This window comes from Ranitomeya imitator, chromosome 1 (assembly GCF_032444005.1).
Source record: "Ranitomeya imitator isolate aRanImi1 chromosome 1, aRanImi1.pri, whole genome shotgun sequence".
Lineage (NCBI taxonomy): Eukaryota > Metazoa > Chordata > Amphibia > Anura > Dendrobatidae > Ranitomeya > Ranitomeya imitator.
The window spans coordinates 107,521,718-107,543,885 of NC_091282.1; the positions used below are offsets into that span (position 1 = coordinate 107,521,718).

General features: G+C 44.4%; 1 protein-coding gene across 2 annotated transcripts in view; it reads left to right on the forward strand.

Moving 5' to 3' along the window:
* The first annotated feature begins 372 nt into the window (after positions 1–372).
* MAST4 (microtubule associated serine/threonine kinase family member 4) overlaps positions 373–22,168 on the forward strand; it is a 716,609-nt gene continuing 694,813 nt past the window's right edge. For both annotated transcript variants that reach the window (XM_069749605.1, XM_069749612.1), the window contains exon 1: positions 373–747. In XM_069749605.1, coding sequence (XP_069605706.1) covers positions 526–747 — 222 coding nt within the window. In that variant the 5' untranslated portion in view covers positions 373–525. The remainder of the gene's footprint in view (positions 748–22,168) is intronic.

A 22,168-nucleotide genomic window follows, 5' to 3' on the forward strand; every position in this document is an offset into this window, starting at 1 on the left:
CTCCCTCCCTCCCTCACCTGCAGCAGTGCCACCTCCCTGCCCGGCTCTCCCTCCCTCCCTCACCTGTAGCAGTGCCACCTCCCTGCCCGGCTCTTACTTCCTCCCTCCCTCACCTGCAGCAGTGCCACCTCCCTGCCGGCTCTCCCTCCCTCACCTGCAGCAGTGCCACCTCCCTGCCGGCTCTCCCTCCCTCACCTGTAGCAGTGCCACCTCCCTGCCGGCTCTCCCTCCCTCACCTGCCGCTCAGGTGCTGCTCCGTTCCCTCTGAGACTTGTTGCTCGCACCGCCCCCAGGTGCCGTGCTCATTGGCTGCAGGAGCCGCGGGTTGGAGCGGGTTCCCCGCACGCTGGGAGAGGTGGAGCGGCGGCGTCCAGTTGTGGTTTTGCAGAGACAGAAAGGTGGGAGCCGCTGTACGCATCTCCCGGGCATGGAGCTGGGGGACGGGGCGCCGGCACTCAGCCCTCAGACATAGCCTATGCCGGCACCTGCTGACGCCTCAGCCCAGGAAGCGCACACTGCGGGGAGATGGACGGCAAAGTTTCCGAGGGAGCGGACACCTCCTCCTCTTCATCACTTTCCTCCTCCGGATCGCAGACCCTGTCAGAGGGAGAGATGAAGGCGACTAGTGGGGGGAGCAGCACCGACTGCGACTCCGAGGGTCCACACCTCACACTGGAGGAGGCGAGGAGACGTGGAGGGGAGACAGGACGGCAGTGCGCGGGGGAGCAGGACGAGGCGGACGAGGAGGTGAGCGCTGCCCCGTGGGCTGTGTGTGTGTACTGTGTGTGTGTACTGTGTGTGTATGTAGTGTGTGTATGTACTGAGTGTGTATATACTGTGTATGTATGTACTGTGTGTGTGTATGTACTGTGTGTATGTATGTACTGTGTGTATGTACTGTGTATGTATGTACTGTGTGTATGTACTGAGTGTGTATATACTGTGTATGTATGTACTGTGTGTATGTATGTACTGTGTGTATGTATGTACTGTGTGTATGTACTGTGTATGTGTAATGTGTTACTATGTGTGTATGTAGTGTGTGTATGTGTAATGTGTTACTATGTGTGTATGTAGTGTGTGTATGTACTGTGTATATACTATGTGTGTATGTAGTGTGTGTATGTACTGTGTGTGTGTATGTACTGTGTGTATGTACTGTGTGTATGTATGTAGTGTGTGTATGTACTGAGTGTGTATATACTGTGTATGTATGTACTGTGTGTATGTATGTACTGTGTGTATGTACTGTGTATGTGTAATGTGTTACTATGTGTGTATGTAGTGTGTGTATGTGTAATGTGTTACTATGTGTGTATGTAGTGTGTGTATGTACTGTGTATATACTATGTGTGTATGTAGTGTGTGTATGTACTGTGTATATACTATGTGTGTATGTAGTGTGTGTGTGTATGTAATGTGTTACTATGTGTGTAATGTGTATATACTATGTGTATGTATGTACTGTGCGTGTGTATATACTATGTGTGTATGTACTGTGTATATAATGTGTATCTGTGTATATACTATGTGTGTATGTACTGTGTATATAATGTGTATCTGTGTATGTACTATATGTGTATGTATATGTGTATGTACTATTTTTGTATTGTGCATCTATGTATATAGTGTGTATATAGTGTAGTGTTAATGTACATACTGTGTATACTTATGTGTATGTTCTTAATGTACGTGTGTGTATCTATACATTATCTAGAGACTAGTATACACATTGTGTGTGTATCTATCACATATGTGCACCTGTGTATATGTGTAATGTATTTTCATGGCACCTCCACAGTGCACTGTTGTCGATGTTTGTCCCCTACCGAGCTTGCAATCTAATTTCCAAATCTTAATGTATTCACCATATATATATGATTATGTTTGCATGTGATGTGCCCAGATATGTCTAAGGTCCTATGTGTGTGTATATGTATCTCCAACATATTCTGCAGCGCTGTACACACTGCAGTCGGTCACCAGTCTCTTTCCCTTATAGACCTCGCTGTGTAATGTGACCCTCGCACGCCTCGGGTTCTGTGTCCGTCTGTATACATATATACCCACACGTGGAGGCCCTGTAATACCGGCAGTGATCAGCGACGTGAGTGTTGTCTGGCCGGTGTTTGTGCCAAGGTAAATCTCTGCATGGCAGCTCGTGTGCGTGGCATTGTGCTGTGCTCGTGCCATGTACACCGTGATCTGGACCTGGGAGCTCCACATGTTCTCACTGATTTTCCACCTTTGTGTGACCGTGGCTCCTGTGGTCCCCAAGTGATATTTTGTCACTGTGCGTCGTACACCCTGACCGTGGAGTGTTGACGGTGGCCATTGCTTGCCATGTTGTCCAGCCGTACACCTGGTGGAGCGTGGCGCCGTCCTCCATTCCAGTCCATGTTGATTAGGGGTGCAGATTGGGATAACCCCACCTCGGTGTGACAGCGAGGCGACGCCGGGTATACGGAGCAATGTGGCGCTGCCAGCTGCTCATTACACTAGATTAGTGCAGTAATGGGTCCTGAGTGACGAGGCCGCAGATCCGGCTTCTGTGTTGTGATTTGTGATGTGTAAGTTATTCCGTCCCTGTCTCACCGCGCTGTAAAACATGAAATAGAATTTCAGCCGATGTGACCCCAGGTGAGAAAGCGTTGTGTTCCATGACTTTGATAAATGCCTTTGTCAAGGCGCATAAATGTTCTCCGTGATGGCGGACGGGATTCACATCCATCTGCTCAGTCTCCAGTGCAAAAAAAAGTGACCTTTCCGAGCAGCCGGGATGAAGAAAAATGGAAACTTATAAAATATTAATTCATTACTTTCAAAATGTTGGAAGAAAGTTTTTCTTTTCTATAAATTTTGACAGATCTTAAGATTTACTGGACGAGAGAACGATTATTTATCACCTTCCATGTTGTGCACTGGTATAAAATGGCAGGAATAGGCAGAACTGCGGTCTCTAGACAGCTGCACCCTGCGGACCCCCTGCAGTGGGGCTGGACCATACTTTGATTACCTTAGGTTGCTCCGCTAATGTGAATACTGTTCAACAGAAATCGGGAGATCAGATGATGCCGCAGAAATACATTTTTGTACAGATTTAGGCCTCGACTACACTGCAACTTTTTATAGCACTGCTGATGTTTAACTATTTAGCTGCAGTCCAAAGAAATACATTGAGTTGTATGCAATTCGGGGGACTGCAGCTTACATTTAATGGTTAAAATCAATCCACTGTGCCAAGCAAGTCACAAGGATCCATCTGGTTCTGACTTTTGGAGACTTGTTAGTAACGGTACCCTGCTGGTCATGATACGACCCCATTCACCTGCTTAGAGTGTTCTTAGACTGCGCAAACTGTGGTCCCAGCCTAAAAGAACAAAAAAAAAAAAAAAAAGACAAATCTTTGAAAAGTTGCATGCGTCCCACATTGAAGTCTATGGCAAGTAAGTCACGTGCAACTTGGATAGAAAGTCCAACACTACATTTCTGTGTCACAGTAGGTTGCAATGCAACAACATAGGAAATTGCTAAATCCAGAGTCGGAACGGGGCACTTCAGTCACGTGTCGCCTTAGCCTAACTGTGGTGGTCGCAAGTCTGTGGGAACAGTCGTGTCTGACATCAATGCAAGTCACATGAAACTTTTTACAGCCAAATCGCAGTTCCAAAATAGTTGTACGACAAAGTCACAGACAAGTTGCACAGACAATTTTGGTCCCATTACTTGTGGATCGCCCCAACGTAAGGGCAATGGGGTACTCGGTACCAGGTCCTTCAGTTCCCTCGGCTGGGCTGTCACGGTGGCTCAACCCGGACCGTGGCCCTATGAGGGGCGCCCAATATAAGGGTAGAGTTTGTAGATAACGGTAGTGTTCGTGACGCCACCTGTGGTATTCGGTCAGGGTGACCGACGCTGCTTAGGGGTCCGCTGGGGTGATGGAATGGCGGCTAGATGGTGTACCTTCCCACAGGTGAAGTATATCCCCAGGGCTTCCCAGAAGTGTAGATGGTGATATATATGGTCATATATTCTTTCATGAGACTGATTATGACTTCTGTCAGAGTTTCATCTGAGTGTGATCCAAGTTTCTCGTGTGAGAAAATTACAATACGAATGTGGAGAAGATGGAGAACTTAATAACTCCATCGTCTTTGTGGGCGAAAATGGCGTGAGAACGCCTAGTCACATAATATTAGTAATGCCTTCACTTGAACCAAAATGATGTGACTTTTCAAAGCTTTTTATACCAGAATAATGGTGTAACAGCTTTCAATTGAAGGCTGCATATTTTATTTATTTTTTGGTCTCCTTAGGAGGCTTGAACCTGCGACTGTGTGATTGTTCTATGTACCACAGTGCTGCACTGAATCCTGAAGCCAAACCTTGTGCTGGGTTTCACCGGAGTACCAAAATGGTAGTAAATGGGAGTTTTTTGCAAGCCCATCAGCACCCTGCAATGACATCGCAGGGGTTATGGATGACTTAGTGGGATCTCCCCACCAAAATACCGCTGTCAGAAGTTGACCACTGCGTTTCGGTGGTTAAGCGGCTATAGAGGTCCCAGATCATGGACACCACTTTGTAATTTTTGATAGAGCATGTCAGTATAGAGATGATTGCCAGGTCCCTCACCCATTGTGAGATACCAGGACCACTGTTCAAACAAACTCATGATAATATAGACAAGTGTGTCTGCCTGAGGAACACAACTGATTAGTCATGATGGAGAGAGATCATCCATGATATTCTCCATTTTATTAATGCAAATATTACCAAGCGTCTTCCATAAATGAACTTGTGTCTTTTGATTAGTGACCCATCCATCAGCAGGACACCCAGTGAACACCGGGCTGGATTCAGTTTACTTTGGCTTTATTTCTTCATGTTCTGATGTCTGTCTTCATTTCTGTAAAGTGAAATATCCTCATATCGCCAATGATAATTTCACGCCTCATGATTGCCTCACCTCCGAAATCCTCGCTCTCCAAGCTCCGTAAATGAAGCCTCTAATTTGTTAGAACATCCAGAATATAAGTAGATCTGACTTCTGCAGCTCAAACCGAACTGAAAATTGGGTCTCCCTACTTGAATCTGCTTATATGAAATTGATCTCCATGGGCTTTTTTTTTCCCCCCTTATCTGATTCCGAAATGTAGGAATCTATTTGTGGGACTTCTTGTAACCTTGGCAAATGTTACTTTCAGGTTAAGAAAACTTCCCACATAAGTTGGTAATAGAATTCAGAATTCACTATTCTTTACAGCTTTGACTGTCTCCTTCACACACAAATAACCCCAACGCATCAGCCACTATTTTTTTTCTGTGTTTTTTTTTTTTTTTTTTAAGGTTAAACTAGCTCTGCTCTTGTCTTTTCACCCCCCACCCCCCCAATATGTACTAGCCATTGTGTGCTATTGACTTACTTGATTTCAAGCTTACGTAAAATCCAAGGGGAAAAAACATTTTCCGGCACCTCGGTTAACATATATTTTTTCTTTATTGACTTATTTTAAAACATGAAATAATAAAATGAATAAAAAAAAAAGAAAGAAATTAATAAATAAACCCCCCTAAGACATTAAATAATATTGTACATTGCTAGCCCAGGCCATGTACTTCAATTAACACAGAGACCTTTCAAATACGATTATAGCAAAGGTTTTTATAATGTAGTTTTGTTTTGTTTGTTTTTTTTTTTCTTTTTTTTTTTTCTTTTTGGAGTTCTAGCAAAGATTCCATGCAGTGCACCAATGATGGCTTGTCAGAGAACACTGGGGCAAATCCTAGGGGACATCCCGACAGAATCTTGTTATTTGGAACATGTAATAGCCCTCATTAAGATATCTGATTTTCAGAGAGATGGCACGTGTAAAGGTACCGTCACACTAAACGATATCGCTAGCAATCCGTGACGTTGCAGCGTCCTCGCTAGCGATATCGTTTAGTTTGACAGGCAGCAGCGATCAGAATCCTGCTGTGATGTCGTTGGTCGGGGCTAGAAGGCCAGAACTTTCTTTGGTCGCTGGCTCTCCCGCTGACATCGCTGAATCGGCGTGTGTGACACCGATTCAGCGATGTCTTCGCTGGTAACCAGGGTAAACATCGGGTTACTAAGCGCAGGGCCGCGCTTAGTAACCCGATGTTTACCCTGGTTACCATCGTAAAAGTTAAAAAAACAACCACTACATACTTACCTTCCGCTGTCTGTCCCCGGCGCTGTGCTTCTCTGCACTCCTCCTGTACTGGCTGTGAGCACAGCGGCCGGAAAGCAGAGCGGTGACGTCACCGCTCTGCTTTGCGGATGCCCGGCGCTCACAGCCAGAGCAGAGAAGCAGAGCGCCGGGGACAGACAGCGGTAGGTAAGTATGTAGCGTTTGTTTTTTTTACTTTTAGGATGGTAACCAGGGTAAACATCGGGTTACTAAGTGCGGCCCTGCGCTTAATAACCCGATGTTTACCCTGGTTACCGGCATCGTTGGTCGCTGGAAAGCGGTCTGTGTGACAGCTCTCCAGCGACCAAACAGCGACGCTGCAGCAATCCGGATCGTTGTCTGGATCGCTGCAGCGTCGTTTAGTGTGAAGGTACCTTAACTATTATAGTCAATGAGGGCTGTTTAGTTACATGTCCCTCCACAGATTTCACAGATGAAAAGTAACATAGTAACATAGTTAGTAAGGCCGAAAAAAGACATTTGTCCATCCAGTTCAGCCTATATTCCATCATAATAAATCCCCAGATCTAAGTCCTTCTACAGAACCTAATAATTGTATGATACAATATTGTTCTGCTCCAGGAAGACATCCAGGCCTCTCTTGAACCCCTCGACTGAGTTCGCCATCACCACCTCCTCAGGCAAGCAATTCCAGATTCTCACTGCCCTAACAGTAAAGAATCCTCTTCTATGTTGGTGGAAAAACCTTCTCTCCTCAAGACGCAAAGAATGCCCCCTTGTGCCCGTCACCTTCCTTGGTATAAACAGATCCTCAGCGAGATATTTGTATTGTCCCCTTATATACTTATACATGGTTATTAGATCACCCCTCAGTCGTCTTTTTTCTAGACTAAATAATCTGTACAAGTCTGAGTCTGTGAAAATCAGTGGCAGATGTCCATGATTAACACTGCAAAGGATATTTATCCATACATAAAAAACACTGATGGTAAAAAGTGACCAAACACAGATAAAACTCAGATCCAAAACATTAATGAGACTTGTACCATTCAAGTACGTGAAAAAAAAACACTGCCGTCTGAATGAGGTCTAAGCAATGCTTTAAAGGGAAAGTAGGTAGAATACAGATCTTCATAGTGGTTGCACATTACTCGGACCACCCTTTCTGAGTCCCTACATTTCCCCCCTGTTAAATAATCTACTATATAATTATCTAAGGGTCACTTCCGTGTTTCTGTCTGTCACAGATATTCATTGGTTGCGGCCTCTGCCTATCATGGAAATCCAAGTCGCTGATTGGTCGCGGCAAAACAGCCACGACAAATCAGCGACGGGCACAGTCTGGCGGCAACATGGCTGCTCCTTCCTCCCTGCAGTCAGTGCCCCCGCCATACTCCCCTCTGGTCACCGCTCACACAGGGTTAATGGCAGCGTTAACCGACCGCGCTATGCCGCGGTGTAACGCACTCGGTTAACGCTGCTATTAACCTTGTGTGACCAACGTTTTACTATTGATGCTGCCTATGCGGCATCAATAGTAAAAAGATATAATGTTAAAAATAATAAAAAAAATAAAAAATCGTTATATACTCACCGTCCATCGGCCCCTCGGATCCACAACGGGCCTTTCTCGCTCGCGACGCTTCGGTAACCGGTCCATGCTGCGATCTCGCGAGATGATGACGTAGCGGTCTCACGAGACCGCTACGTCATCATCTCGCGAGACCGCAATGCGCTCTTCAGACCGGAGCGCGCGAGGACTCAGCGTCTGTAACCGCTTCGCTTGGATCCGGGAGCTCCGGAGGGTGAGTATATAACTATTTTTTTAAATTTATTTATTTTTTTTTTTTAACAGGGATATGATGCCCACATTTCTATATACTACATGGGCTGTGCAATATAGTACATGGGCTGTGCTTTTTACTACGTGACTGGGCAATATACCATGTTGCTGGGCAATATACCATGTTGCTGGGCAATATACCATGTTGCTGGGCAATATACCATGTTGCTGGGCAATATACCATGTTGCTGGGCAATATACTACATGGGCTGTGCTTTATACCACGTTGCTGGGCAATATACCACGTTGCTGGGCAATATACCACGTTGCTGGGCAATATACCACGTTGCTGGGCAATATACCACGTTGCTGGGCAATATACCACGTTGCTGGGCAATATACCACGTTGCTGGGCAATATACCATGTTGCTGGGCAATATACCATGTTGCTGGGCAATATACCATGTTGCTGGGCAATATACCATGTTGCTGGGCAATATACCATGTTGCTGGGCAATATACCATGTTGCTGGGCAATATACCATGTTGCTGGGCAATATACCATGTTGCTGGGCAATATACCATGTTGCTGGGCAATATACCATGTTGCTGGGCAATATACCATGTTGCTGGGCAATATACCATGTTGCTGGGCAATATACCATGTTGCTGGGCAATATACCATGTTGCTGGGCAATATACCATGTTGCTGGGCAATATACCATGTTGCTGGGCAATATACCATGTTGCTGGGCAATATACCATGTTGCTGGGCAATATACCATGTTGCTGGGCAATATACCATGTTGCTGGGCAATATACCATGTTGCTGGGCAATATACCATGTTGCTGGGCAATATACCATGTTGCTGGGCAATATACCATGTTGCTGGGCAATATACCATGTTGCTGGGCAATATACCATGTTGCTGGGCAATATACCATGTTGCTGGGCAATATACCAGGTTGCTGGGCAATATACCAGGTTGCTGGGCAATATACCAGGTTGCTGGGCAATATACCAGGTTGCTGGGCAATATACCAGGTTGCTGGGCAATATACCAGGTTGCTGGGCAATATACCAGGTTGCTGGGCAATATACCAGGTTGCTGGGCAATATACCAGGTTGCTGGGCAATATACCAGGTTGCTGGGCAATATACCAGGTTGCTGGGCAATATACCAGGTTGCTGGGCAATATACCAGGTTGCTGGGCAATATACCAGGTTGCTGGGCAATATACCAGGTTGCTGGGCAATATACCAGGTTGCTGGGCAATATACCAGGTTGCTGGGCAATATACCAGGTTGCTGGGCAATATACCAGGTTGCTGGGCAATATACCAGGTTGCTGGGCAATATACCAGGTTGCTGGGCAATATACCAGGTTGCTGGGCAATATACCAGGTTGCTGGGCAATATACCAGGTTGCTGGGCAATATACCAGGTTGCTGGGCAATATACCAGGTTGCTGGGCAATATACCAGGTTGCTGGGCAATATACCAGGTTGCTGGGCAATATACCAGGTTGCTGGGCAATATACCAGGTTGCTGGGCAATATACCAGGTTGCTGGGCAATATACCAGGTTGCTGGGCAATATACCAGGTTGCTGGGCAATGTACCAGGTTGCTGGGCAATGTACCATGTTGCTGGGCAATGTACCATGTTGCTGGGCAATGTACCATGTTGCTGGGCAATGTACCATGTTGCTGGGCAATGTACCATGTTGCTGGGCAATGTACCATGTTGCTGGGCAATGTACCATGTTGCTGGGCAATGTACCATGTTGCTGGGCAATGTACCATGTTGCTGGGCAATGTACCATGTTGCTGGGCAATGTACCATGTTGCTGGGCAATGTACCATGTTGCTGGGCAATGTACCATGTTGCTGGGCAATGTACCATGTTGCTGGGCAATGTACCATGTTGCTGGGCAATGTACCATGTTGCTGGGCAATGTACCATGTTGCTGGGCAATGTACCATGTTGCTGGGCAATGTACCATGTTGCTGGGCAATGTACCATGTTGCTGGGCAATGTACCATGTTGCTGGGCAATGTACCATGTTGCTGGGCAATGTACCATGTTGCTGGGCAATGTACCATGTTGCTGGGCAATGTACCATGTTGCTGGGCAATGTACCATGTTGCTGGGCAATGTACCATGTTGCTGGGCAATGTACCATGTTGCTGGGCAATGTACCATGTTGCTGGGCAATGTACCATGTTGCTGGGCAATGTACCATGTTGCTGGGCAATGTACCATGTTGCTGGGCAATGTACCATGTTGCTGGGCAATGTACCATGTTGCTGGGCAATGTACCATGTTGCTGGGCAATGTACCATGTTGCTGGGCAATGTACCATGTTGCTGGGCAATGTACCATGTTGCTGGGCAATGTACCATGTTGCTGGGCAATGTACCATGTTGCTGGGCAATGTACCATGTTGCTGGGCAATGTACCATGTTGCTGGGCAATGTACCATGTTGCTGGGCAATGTACCATGTTGCTGGGCAATGTACCATGTTGCTGGGCAATGTACCATGTTGCTGGGCAATGTACCATGTTGCTGGGCAATGTACCATGTTGCTGGGCAATGTACCATGTTGCTGGGCAATGTACCATGTTGCTGGGCAATGTACCATGTTGCTGGGCAATGTACCATGTTGCTGGGCAATGTACCATGTTGCTGGGCAATGTACCATGTTGCTGGGCAATGTACCATGTTGCTGGGCAATGTACCATGTTGCTGGGCAATGTACCATGTTGCTGGGCAATGTACCATGTTGCTGGGCAATGTACCATGTTGCTGGGCAATGTACCATGTTGCTGGGCAATGTACCATGTTGCTGGGCAATGTACCATGTTGCTGGGCAATGTACCATGTTGCTGGGCAATGTACCATGTTGCTGGGCAATGTACCATGTTGCTGGGCAATGTACCACGTTGCTGGGCAATGTACCACGTTGCTGGGCAATGTACCACGTTGCTGGGCAATGTACCACGTTGCTGGGCAATGTACCACGTTGCTGGGCAATGTACCACGTTGCTGGGCAATGTACCACGTTGCTGGGCAATGTACCACGTTGCTGGGCAATGTACCACGTTGCTGGGCAATGTACCACGTTGCTGGGCAATGTACCACGTTGCTGGGCAATGTACCACGTTGCTGGGCAATGTACCACGTTGCTGGGCAATGTACCACGTTGCTGGGCAATGTACCACGTTGCTGGGCAATGTACCACGTTGCTGGGCAATGTACCACGTTGCTGGGCAATGTACCACGTTGCTGGGCAATGTACCACGTTGCTGGGCAATGTACCACGTTGCTGGGCAATGTACCACGTTGCTGGGCAATGTACCACGTTGCTGGGCAATGTACCACGTGGCCATGCATATTCTAGAATACCCGATGCGTTAGAATCGGGCCACCATCTAGTAAGTTATATTCATCTTCGGCGCTGACGCTCTTCTAGCGGTGTCTGCACTGGCTCTCCAAAGGATACCTGTGACCAATCAGTGCTTTTTTGAGTATTGGGCAGCCCCTTTAATTCTTAAGTTGCAAAATGTGATGGAGATAACTTCCTGATCAATGAAGGTCTCTCTGCTGGGCCACATAAACTTTCTGGGAATGTGGCCCTAAAGGGCCTCACCTGAATGGAGCTGAGGTTGTGTACAAGCAACTGCCCTCATTTTATATTAGCTGGAGCTAGCCGAGTACTAGAGATTACTTCCATTCTTGGGACGAGCCTTTTTTGAGCTTTATACAGTTCTCACACACATCAGTTAGTTTTGCTTGAATTGTAAGGGCTCTGATACCTGCTGATCTCAGGTTGGGGACATTCCCGAAGGAAAGTCGGCAAAGTTTAAGGTCTGGAAAATACATATAATATTGTATGTAAATATTCCTCAATCTTAATGATGGCTATATTCTATTATTTGTGTTTGTAAATTGTTAGACTTATACTAGTGTAAATCCACAAAATGGTACCAGTGCCGTGTTGTCCACCTAACACAACGACACAATGCAGGTGAACAAATCTGTTATCGTTGTGTTTTCAGTATTTAAGACAATGAGGCTTTATTACAGATCAGTATCAGCCTTCATTGTCTCATACCAGGAAATTTATACGTAATAGGAAATTTTTCCTTTGGCAATGTTGAAAAGTGCTCAAAAGTTATACGACAGGACATCATTTATTTATTTAGGTGATCCCACAAGGATTTTGGTGGGGGCGGCTTGTCATAACCACACTTCATGACACCGGTTAGTGAAGCTTTAGCTGTCACAGGAGGACGCCACAAATGTTTGACCATAGAGCTCGTTTAATACTTTTGTCATCTTGTGTATTAAGTTTATTTCTTCTATGGATGGCTGAGCCTGGATATAAGGAGTCGGAGTTTTAACACCTTCTGTTCTTTAATAGAATTCAATTTCTTGAACGTGTTTTCTTACTCGGGCTCCTTCTGATTACTCACATAAGCAATCACCAGTAACGTGTTCACATTGTATAGTCTGCTAATCACCAGCCTTCCACATCACACGCCGAGCGTTTCATGCATTGGGAAAGTTGCATTGTTAAAACCTGAGTGGCATTGTAAGTGTAATAAATAAAATGAGACAGGTCCATTATCTTGGTAATCTCTGTATGCTAATAACGGTCGCGTAGATGATGTTGTGCTGGAGTTCTTACCTGTGATGAGCATTGGTCTATATGACAAGCCAAAAGCCTGCTCAATCACCGATGCCACAAAGGGGGAGAGCGGCTATATGAAGACTTGATCAGTAAAGAAGGACTACTGTAGACTAATCTCCTGATCATCTAAATCTAGTCTTTTTAGCCAAGGCGCTTGGTCTATAACACTTTATCGTTCACTTCTTGAGGACCACGCCCTCTTGGCTAAACTGAAAAATTTATGCACATGGGAGAGGGAGCCATGTCCCAAGAACTGAGAGAAACAAAAATATAAGCAATTACAGGAAGATATTATTCTTTATACTAGATAAACAAGTTCCGTATTTATGGCAAGTGATACGATCTCTATAAAGGGCTTTTCACCCCGTTCTTTTATTTTAGGTTTATTGAGTGCTTTGAAAATAATAAACAGCAGAGATTCACCCGTCGATCCTCCGCTACGTCTCCATCCCACTGGTGGATTCCAGGACGTCTCCTCTCCTCCTTCTCCTCCACCATTATCATGGAGTGACTGCTGTAACCTCGTAGCACCTAAAATAAAAGAAAGGGGTGAAATTACATGGAAACCTGAGAAGCAATGGAATAAAATTGAAAGACAGAAGATACGTAGATAGTAGAAAAAACGTTTTGACAGTTAGGGTAATCAATGAGTGGGACAGGCTGACACGAGAGGTGGTGAGTTCTCCTTCAATGGAAGTCTTTAGACCGAGGCTGGACAGACATTTGCCTGAGAAGGTTTAGTGACTCCTGCATTGAGCAGGGGGTTGGACACTATGACCCTTGAGGTCCCTTCCAACTCTTAACATTCTATGAAAAACCTCTTAAGGCTTTGAAAATCATGTTAAAGCACCCGCCGAGTTTTCCCAGGCAAAGACTCTTCGGGAAAGCACCGTTACAACATTTATGTGCAACGTTGTTTGTTTTATTGGTGGGTGGGCACTTTTTTTCTGACGGGTTCTGCCTGAAATGTAAACGCCACAGCGGTTTGGCGGTCCAGTGAAATTACACAGCGCTGTACATTGTGTAATGGCTGTTCTCAATTATTGCAGTCCCCCCCCCCCCCCCCTTTTAAAACAACTGATTGGTGGTTTGCCAGTTGTCGGACCCCCCACTGATCTTGATATTGATGACTTATCCTGGAAAAAACCATGAATATCAAATTCCTAGACAACCCGTTTAATACTAGTCTGAATGCGGATGCGCATGTTTATTAATCCATAACTACGTGTTCCTTGAATTTTGATGTTGAAAAATACGTTTTGATCCCCACGGTGCGAACATGTTCCTGCTTCCTCTAGCTGGAATCGGTATTATCGCCTTTTAAATCATTCTTGTGAATCAGGGGAATACATTGTTTTCAGCGTTATTAAGGATAAATGCATCTGTTCTTCCACTTGTTTTTGAGAGGAAGTAAACTTTTTATATGATCATGGGATCAGTCCAAAAATTGGATACAACAGATGTTTCATATAGATTTTTTTTTTCTTTTAGCAATGCACTAGTAATTGCATTTTATATATTGTTGCGGTAACTAGACTTTTTATGATCTGCTAGGATGAGTGTGCACTTATATAAGTGGGGCGTAGGTTTTTCTTTTCTGAATATTGTAGTATTTCGGCGTTATATATATATATATATATATATATATATATATATATATATATATATATATATATATATATATATATATATATATGTGTGTTCTCATCAGCTGTTGGCTTTTACATGGCACGGAGCATGGGGATATTGGCGGCACACCTGCCTGTACAGCGGATGACTTTTTTTTTTTTTTTTAAATAAATTATCCATGATAGACCTGACTATAGCTGTCAGTAAGAAATGCTTTTGTTCGCCTTGAATGGGAGCTGTATAACTATCTCTCTATATTAAAAAATGTGATCTTGTGCTGGAAAACCAGCAATTAGAAGCAGCCAGACCGTCCTCCCTTGGGCTCCTGTTACGGAAGTCAGAAAGCTGATGTTTAAGAGTTTTCTCGGCGAGGTTGCTGAATTGGCACTATATGAGCCGTTTGAAATCCTGAATTGTTTGATCTAACATGAGTTAAATGTATAGTGGGAGCGAAATCTCGAGTGCGAGATGAAATGGTGTCTGCATACGAGAAGAGGATGTGCAGCCATAATCGTCATCAAAAGGAAATCCAGCTCTCTTTTGTGTATTCGATCGTACAACATCTTCCCATTCAGGAGCGTGGGCCACCGTGACTTGTAACAGTGATCTTCTTTTTAACTTTGATGCCAAAAAAATTAAGGTAACACTTACTTATTTTTCTACTGAATTTTTTTTTCTTTTTATGAAAAAGGGGTCTTTTAATAAAGATATAGCTGAAGCTCCTGAGCCCCAACATGTGCTGTACTACTACTGGTGTTCATGTGGAGGGCCGTGTATATGCCGCAGGCCGGCTTCACAAATTTGTCCAAGTATGGACTGGCTGTAGGCCTCCTGACAAGTGGCCAGTCCGGAGACCCCGTGGCCAGTCCGGAGACCCCGCGGCCCGTCCAGGCATTGTTCTGTACTCCAACCGTTCAAACATGGATGTGGGAAACCTGCCTTATGGAGTATAGGACGAGATGTGTATGGAGAAATTGGTAGAGTTTCAGCCTTGTGCCATCAATATGTCCTTTTTTTTACATTTGTATGCCATCTGTAATTATATGCATCATTTAAAATGTAAATAATCAAATACATTTTAGTTTACTATGAGGAATCTTTTTTTTTTTTTTTCCTCCCTTCGCACCCATTGACCGAAATGGGTGAGTCTCATTCAAAATACGGAAGAGAATCGTGCATTCTTCAATCTTTTGGTCCATACGAACAATCGGACCCTGTAAAAACTTGTCATCTGAACAGTCCTAATGGTAGTCAGCGTGTTACCCAACATTAATTCGCGTGAAAGAGTACGCTCATCTGAACAAACCCCAAGTTCTACTTTTTTGTAGTAAATTCCTATTGTTTCCCCTGTAAAAGTTGATGTATCATTTGTTAGGAGGAACCAATCAGCATTTGCTATATTTTTTTGACAAAATTGCTTACACGTTAAAGGGAGTCTGTTAGCGCAGAATGACTGTCCCAACCAAATACATACAGGAATGATGTATATCTTGGTACCGTGTTAGCCAGTAGATGGAAAAATATTTAGAATTGAGAGTCCTCAGTGGTTGATACCTTTTAATGGCTAACTGAAAAGATGGTAACAAATTGCAGCTTTCGAGACTACTCAGGTCTTTTCATCAGGCAAAGACTAAAACAAATTCTGAAGAATCGCATATTTATACACAACACAGCAGAAAGATAATGCAATGGACCAGACCCCAATCAGAGGACAATAAAACATTCACACTCCTTATCTATGAACTGTTCCAATATTTATGGCCACAACCGTTTATCCCCCTCTCCCATAATGATAGCTCTGCTTCACCTCACTTGTCTTATCCATTGCATTATCTTTCTGCTGTGTTGTTTAAATATGTGATTCTTCAGAATTTGTATTAGTCGCTGTCTGATAAAGAGACCTGAGTAGTCTGGAAAGCTTGCAATTTGTTACCATCTTTTCAGTTAGCCATTAAAAGGTATCAACCACTGAGGACTCTCAATTCTAAATATTTGTCAAACCAAATACAGGCGCTCGGTGCATAATGGTGTGCCCAAACATTTAAATACACCTTGCCACCTGCTTGTTTCCATCTGTTGTCCCTTCTCTGGCTTTATGAAGCCAGAACTGTCAATCAAATAAGGCAGCAGTGTGGAGATAAAGGGAGAACAAGCAAGTGGGAAGGTGTACAGTGGGTATGGAAAGTATTCAGACCCCCTTAAATTTTTCACTTTGTGTCAATGCAGCCATTTGGTAAATTCAAAAATAGTTGTTTTTTTCCTCATTAATGTACACTCTGCACCCCATCTTGACTGAAAAAAAACAAATGTAGAAATTTTTGCAAATTTATTAAAAAAGAAAAACTGAAATATAACATGGTCATACAGTAAGTATTCAGACCCTTTGCTCAGTATTGAGTAGAAGAACCATTTTGAGCTAGTACAGCCATGAGCCGTCTTGGGAATGATGCAACAAGTTTTTCACACCTGGATTTGGGGATCCTCTGCCATTCTTCCTTGCAGATGCTCTCCAGGTCTGTCTGGTTGGATGGTGAACGTTGGTGGACAGCCATTTTCAGGTCTCTCCAGTGATGCTGAGTTGGGTTTAGGTCAGGGCTATGGCTGGCCAGTCAAGAATGGTCACAGAGTTGTTCTGAAGCCATTCCTTTATTATTTTAGCTGTGTGCTTTAGGGTCATTGTCTTGTTGGAAGGTGAACCTTCGGCCAAGTCTGAGGTCCAAAGCACTCTGGAAGAGGTTTTCATCCAGGATAGCTCTGTACTTGGCCACATTCATTGTCTCTTCTATTGCAACCAGTTGTCCTGTCCCTGCAGCTGAAAACACCCCCATAGTATGATGCTGCCACCACCGTGTTTGACTGTTGGGATTGTATTGGGCAGGTGATGAGCAGTGCCTGATTTTCTTCATACATACTGTACTTCTTAGAATTATCACCAAAAATGTCTATCTTCTCTCATCAGGTCAGAGAAAGTTATTTCTCATAGTCTGGGAGTCCTTAATGTGTTTTTTAGCAAACTCTATGGACTTTAATATGTCTTGCACTGAGGAGAGGCTTCCGTCAGGCCACTGTGCCATAAAGGCCCTACTGGTGGAGGGCTGCAGTAATGGTTGACTTTGTTGAACTTTCTCCCTTCTGCATCTCTAGAGCTCAGCCACAGTGATCTTGAGGTTCTTCTTTACCTCTCTCACCAAGGCTCTTCTCCCACGATTGCTCAGTTTGGCTGGACTGCCAGGTCTGGGAAGACTTCTGGTGGTCCCAAACTTCTTCTATTTAAGGATTATGGAGGCCACTGTGCTCTTAAGCACCTTGAGTACTGCAGAAATTTTATTGTAACCTTGGCCAGATCTGTGTCTTGCCACAATTCTGTCACTGAGCTTCTTGGTCAGTTTCTTTGACCTCCTGATTCTCATTTGGTCTGACATGCACTGTGAGGTCTTATATAGACAGGTTTATGTCTTTCCAAATCAAGTCCTATCAGTTTAATTAAACACAGCTGGACTCCAGTGAAGGAGTAGAACCATCTCCAGGAGGATCACAAGGAAATGGACCGCGTCTGTGTCTGAGCAAAGGGTCTGAATACTTATGACCTTGTGATATTTCACTTTTTTATTAAATTTGCAAAAATGTCTACATTTCTGTTTTTCTTCAGTCAATATGGGGTGCAGAGTAGTGTCCTTTAATGTGGAAAAAAATGAACTTTTTTGAATTTACCAAATGGCTGCAATGAAACAAAGAGTGAAAAATTTAAGGGTATGTTTCCATGTTCAGGAAACGCTGCGTGTTTGACGCTGTGTAGAGCCGCAGCGTCAAACACGCAGCGTCCAGATGTTACAGCATAGTGGAGGGGATTTCATGAAATCCCGTCTCCACTATGCATTAAAAGACGCATGCGGCAGACCCGCAGAAACTGACATGCGGCGCGTCTTTTCAGAACGCAGCATGTCCTTACAATGCTCAAACAACGCAGGTGACCTGCCAGTGACCTCAGGTGCAGATTTGGTGCAGATTTTACCTGAGTAAAATCCTGACCAAATCCTGATGCAATCCTGAACGTGGGCACATACCCTAAAGGGATCTGAATACTTTCTGTACCCACTGTATATAAATGATTGTCCCTGCCATGAAGCACAGAGCTGCGGGCTTAAGGTACCTTCACACTGAGCAACTTTAGAACGATAACGATAGTGATCCGTGATGTTGCAGCGTCCTGGATAGCGATATCGTTGTGTTCGACACGCAGCAGCGATCTGGATCTCGCTGTGATATCGCTGGTCGGAGCAGAAAGGCCAGAACTTTATTTCGTCGCTGGATCACCCGCTGACATCGCTGAATCGGCGTGTGTGACGCCGAGTCAGCCATGTCTTCACTTGTAACCAGGGTAAACATCGGGTTACTAAGCGCAGGGCCGCGCTTAGTAACCCGATATTTACCCTGGTTACCTAAAAAAACCAAACACTACTTACTTACATTCCGGTGTCTGTCGCGTCCCTCGCCGTCAGCTTCCCGCACCCGATGTTTACCCTGGTTACCCGGGGACCTCGGCATCGTTGGTCGCTGGAGAGCTGTCTGTGTGGCAGCTCTCCAGCGACCACATAGCGACGCTGCAGCGATCGTCATTGTTGTCTATATCGCTGCAGCGTCGCTTAATGTGACGGTACCCTTACTTTGCAGTCATTCTGTGCTGACATGGTCACTTTTTAAGATCTATTCTTAATGGCCTTGCTTTCATGGCAGTAATCTTCTCCATTGCAGATATTCTAGTGTAACATTTGGTCTCTTGAATGATTGGTGTATTATGGCCACATGTCTGAGGGTCTTTTTTTTTTAACCAACGCTTGTACTTTGCTGCTTCTATTATTGCATTTATAATATTTCTGTGATAAATTATAGGGGAGTAAGACTGGGAATTAGAATTGATCAAAAAGATTTCCACTGCCCTTGTCCAGAATCTAATATACAGTAGTTCTCCCTGGCAGCTAAATCAGGGTAGTCCTTCATTTGTGGCCATCATCCAGGAAACCTTACACTTGCTAGCCTCTGCAATGTACATTATGATGATGTGGGGCTCAGCTAGCACAAGGGGTGCCCAGGACTCCATGCTGCAAATATAAAGCCCCGCCTAGACTAGCTTCCATGTAGGACTGGACTAAATGCCAGATGAGGGCAGTGTGAGTCTTTTTGATTAACTCTACTAGGTATACAAGGTCACCTTTTTATACATAATCTATTAGTGACATTCAAATTATTACACTATTTCTGACCACACATGGCTCTCGTATGGCATAGACCTCTGTATAGACTCCTTACGTGCTTTGCATATTGTAAGGGTATGTGCACACGTTCAGGAATCGACAGCCTATGTCTGCTGCGTCCAAAGCGCTGCCGGCTATTGAACGCAGGTGATTCCACATGTGTTCATTGAACTGTGCGGAATCACCGCGTCCAGTGCATTTTACGGGTGAAATTTATCTTTGGGAGACGTGCTGCGATTTGGAAAAGAGGCGCCACATGTCCATCTGCGCGGGTGATCTGTGGGTGTGTCTGGACGCATAGTGGACATGGGATTTCTTGAAATCCCATCCACTATGCTGTAACATCTGGACGCTGCGGGTTGGATGCTGCGGAAGTACACAGCGGCCAACCCGCATTGTTTACTGACCGTATGCACCTACCCTAAGGGATCAGCTCTCTAGTAGACGCTGGTGCACATACAAAGATCCAGTTCTTTGGTCCAAAACAAATGAGTTTATTATTAAATTGCAACATGGTGCGGGGCGGTAACCATGGGCGAGGTACTTGTCTTCCATGTCCTGGCACGCTACATGAAAATGGGTTCCTGGCTTGGTGTATGGACTTTAACCCCTTTACCCCCAAGGGTGGTTTGCACGTTAATGACCAGGCCAATTTTTACAATTCTGACCACTGTCCCTTTATGAGGTTATAACTCCGAAACGCTTCAACGGATCCTGGTGATTCTGACATTGTTTTCTCGTGACATATTGTACTTCATGATAGTGGTAAAATTTCTTTGATAGTACCTGCGTTTATTTGTGAAAAAAACGGAAATTTGGCGAAAATTTTGAAAATTTCGCAATTTTCAAACTTTGAATTTTTATGCAATTAAATCACAGAGATATGTCACACAAAATACTTAATAAGTAACATTTCCCACATGTCTCCTTTACATCAGCATAATTTTGGAACCAATTTTTTTTTTTGTTAGGGAGTTATAAGGGTTAAAAGTTGACCAGCAATTTCTCATTTTTACAACACCATTTTTTTTTAGGGACCACGTCTCATTTGAAGTCATTTTGAGGGGTCTATATGATAGAAAATGCCCAAGTGTGACACCATTCTAAAAACTGCACCCCTCAAGGTGCTCAAAACCACATTCAAGAAGTTTATTAACCCTTCAGGTGTTTAATAGGAATTTTTGGAATGTTTAAATAAAAATGAACATTTAACTTTTTTACACAAAAAATTTACTTCAGCTCCAATTTGTTTTATTTTACCAAGGGTAACAGGAGAAATTGGACCCAAAAAGTTGTTGTCCAATTTGTCCTGAGTACGCTGATACCCCATATGTGGCAGTAAACCACTGTTTGGGCGCATGGGAGAGCTCGGAAGGGAAGGAGCGCTATTTGACTTTTCAATGCAAACTTGACAGGAATTGAGATGGGACGCCATGTTGCGTTTGGAGAGCCACTGATGTGCCTAAACATTGAAACCCCCCACAAGTAACACCATTTTGGAAAGTAGACCCCCTAAGGAACTTATCTGGATGTGTGGTGAGCACTTTGACCCACCAAGTGCTTCACAGAAGTTTATAATGCAGAACCGTAAAAATAAAAAATCATATTTTTTCACAAAAATTATATTTTTGCCCCCAATTTTTTATTTTTCCAAGGGTAAGAGAAGAAATTGGACCTCAAAAGTTGTTGTCCAATTTGTCCTGAGTACGCTGATACCCCATATGTGGCAGTAAACCACTGTTTGGGCGCATGGGAGAGCTCGGAAGGGAAGGAGCGCAGTTTGACTTTTCAATGCAAAATTGACAGAAATTGAGATGGGACGCCATGTTGCGTTTGGAGAGCCACTGATGTGCCTAAACATTGAAACCCCCCACAAGTGACACCATTTTGGAAAGTAGACCCCCTAAGGAACTTATCTAGAGGTGTGGTGAGCACTTTGACCCACCAAGTGCTTCACAGAAGTTTATAATGCAGAACCGTAAAAATAAAAAATCATATTTTTTCACAAAAATTATATTTTTGCCCCCAATTTTTTATTTTTCCAAGGGTAAGAGAAGAAATTGGACCTCAAAAGTTGTTGTCCAATTTGTCCCGAGTACGCTGATACCCCATATGTGGCAGTAAACCACTGTTTGGGCGCATGGGAGAGCTCGGAAGGGAAGGAGCGCCGTTTGACTTTTCAATGCAAAATTGACAGGAATTGAGATGGGACGCCATGTTGCGTTTGGAGAGCCACTGATGTGCCTAAACATTGAAACCCCCCACAAGTGACACCATTTTGGAAAGTAGACCCCCTAAGGAACTTATCTGGATGTGTGGTGAGCACTTTGACCCACCAAGGGCTTCACAGAAGTTTATAATGCAGAGCCATAAAAATAAAACAAAATTTTTTTCCCACAAAAATTATTTTTTAGCCCCCAGTTTTGTATTTTCCCTAGGGTAAGAGGAGAAATTGGACCACAAAAGTTATTGTCCAATTTGTCCTGAGTACGCTGATACCCCATATGTGGGGGGGAACCACCGTTTGGGCGCATGGGAGGGTTCGGAAGGGAAGGAGCGCCATTTGGAATGCAGACTTAGATGGAATGGTCTGCAGGCGTCACATTGCGTTTGCAGAGCCCCTAATGTACC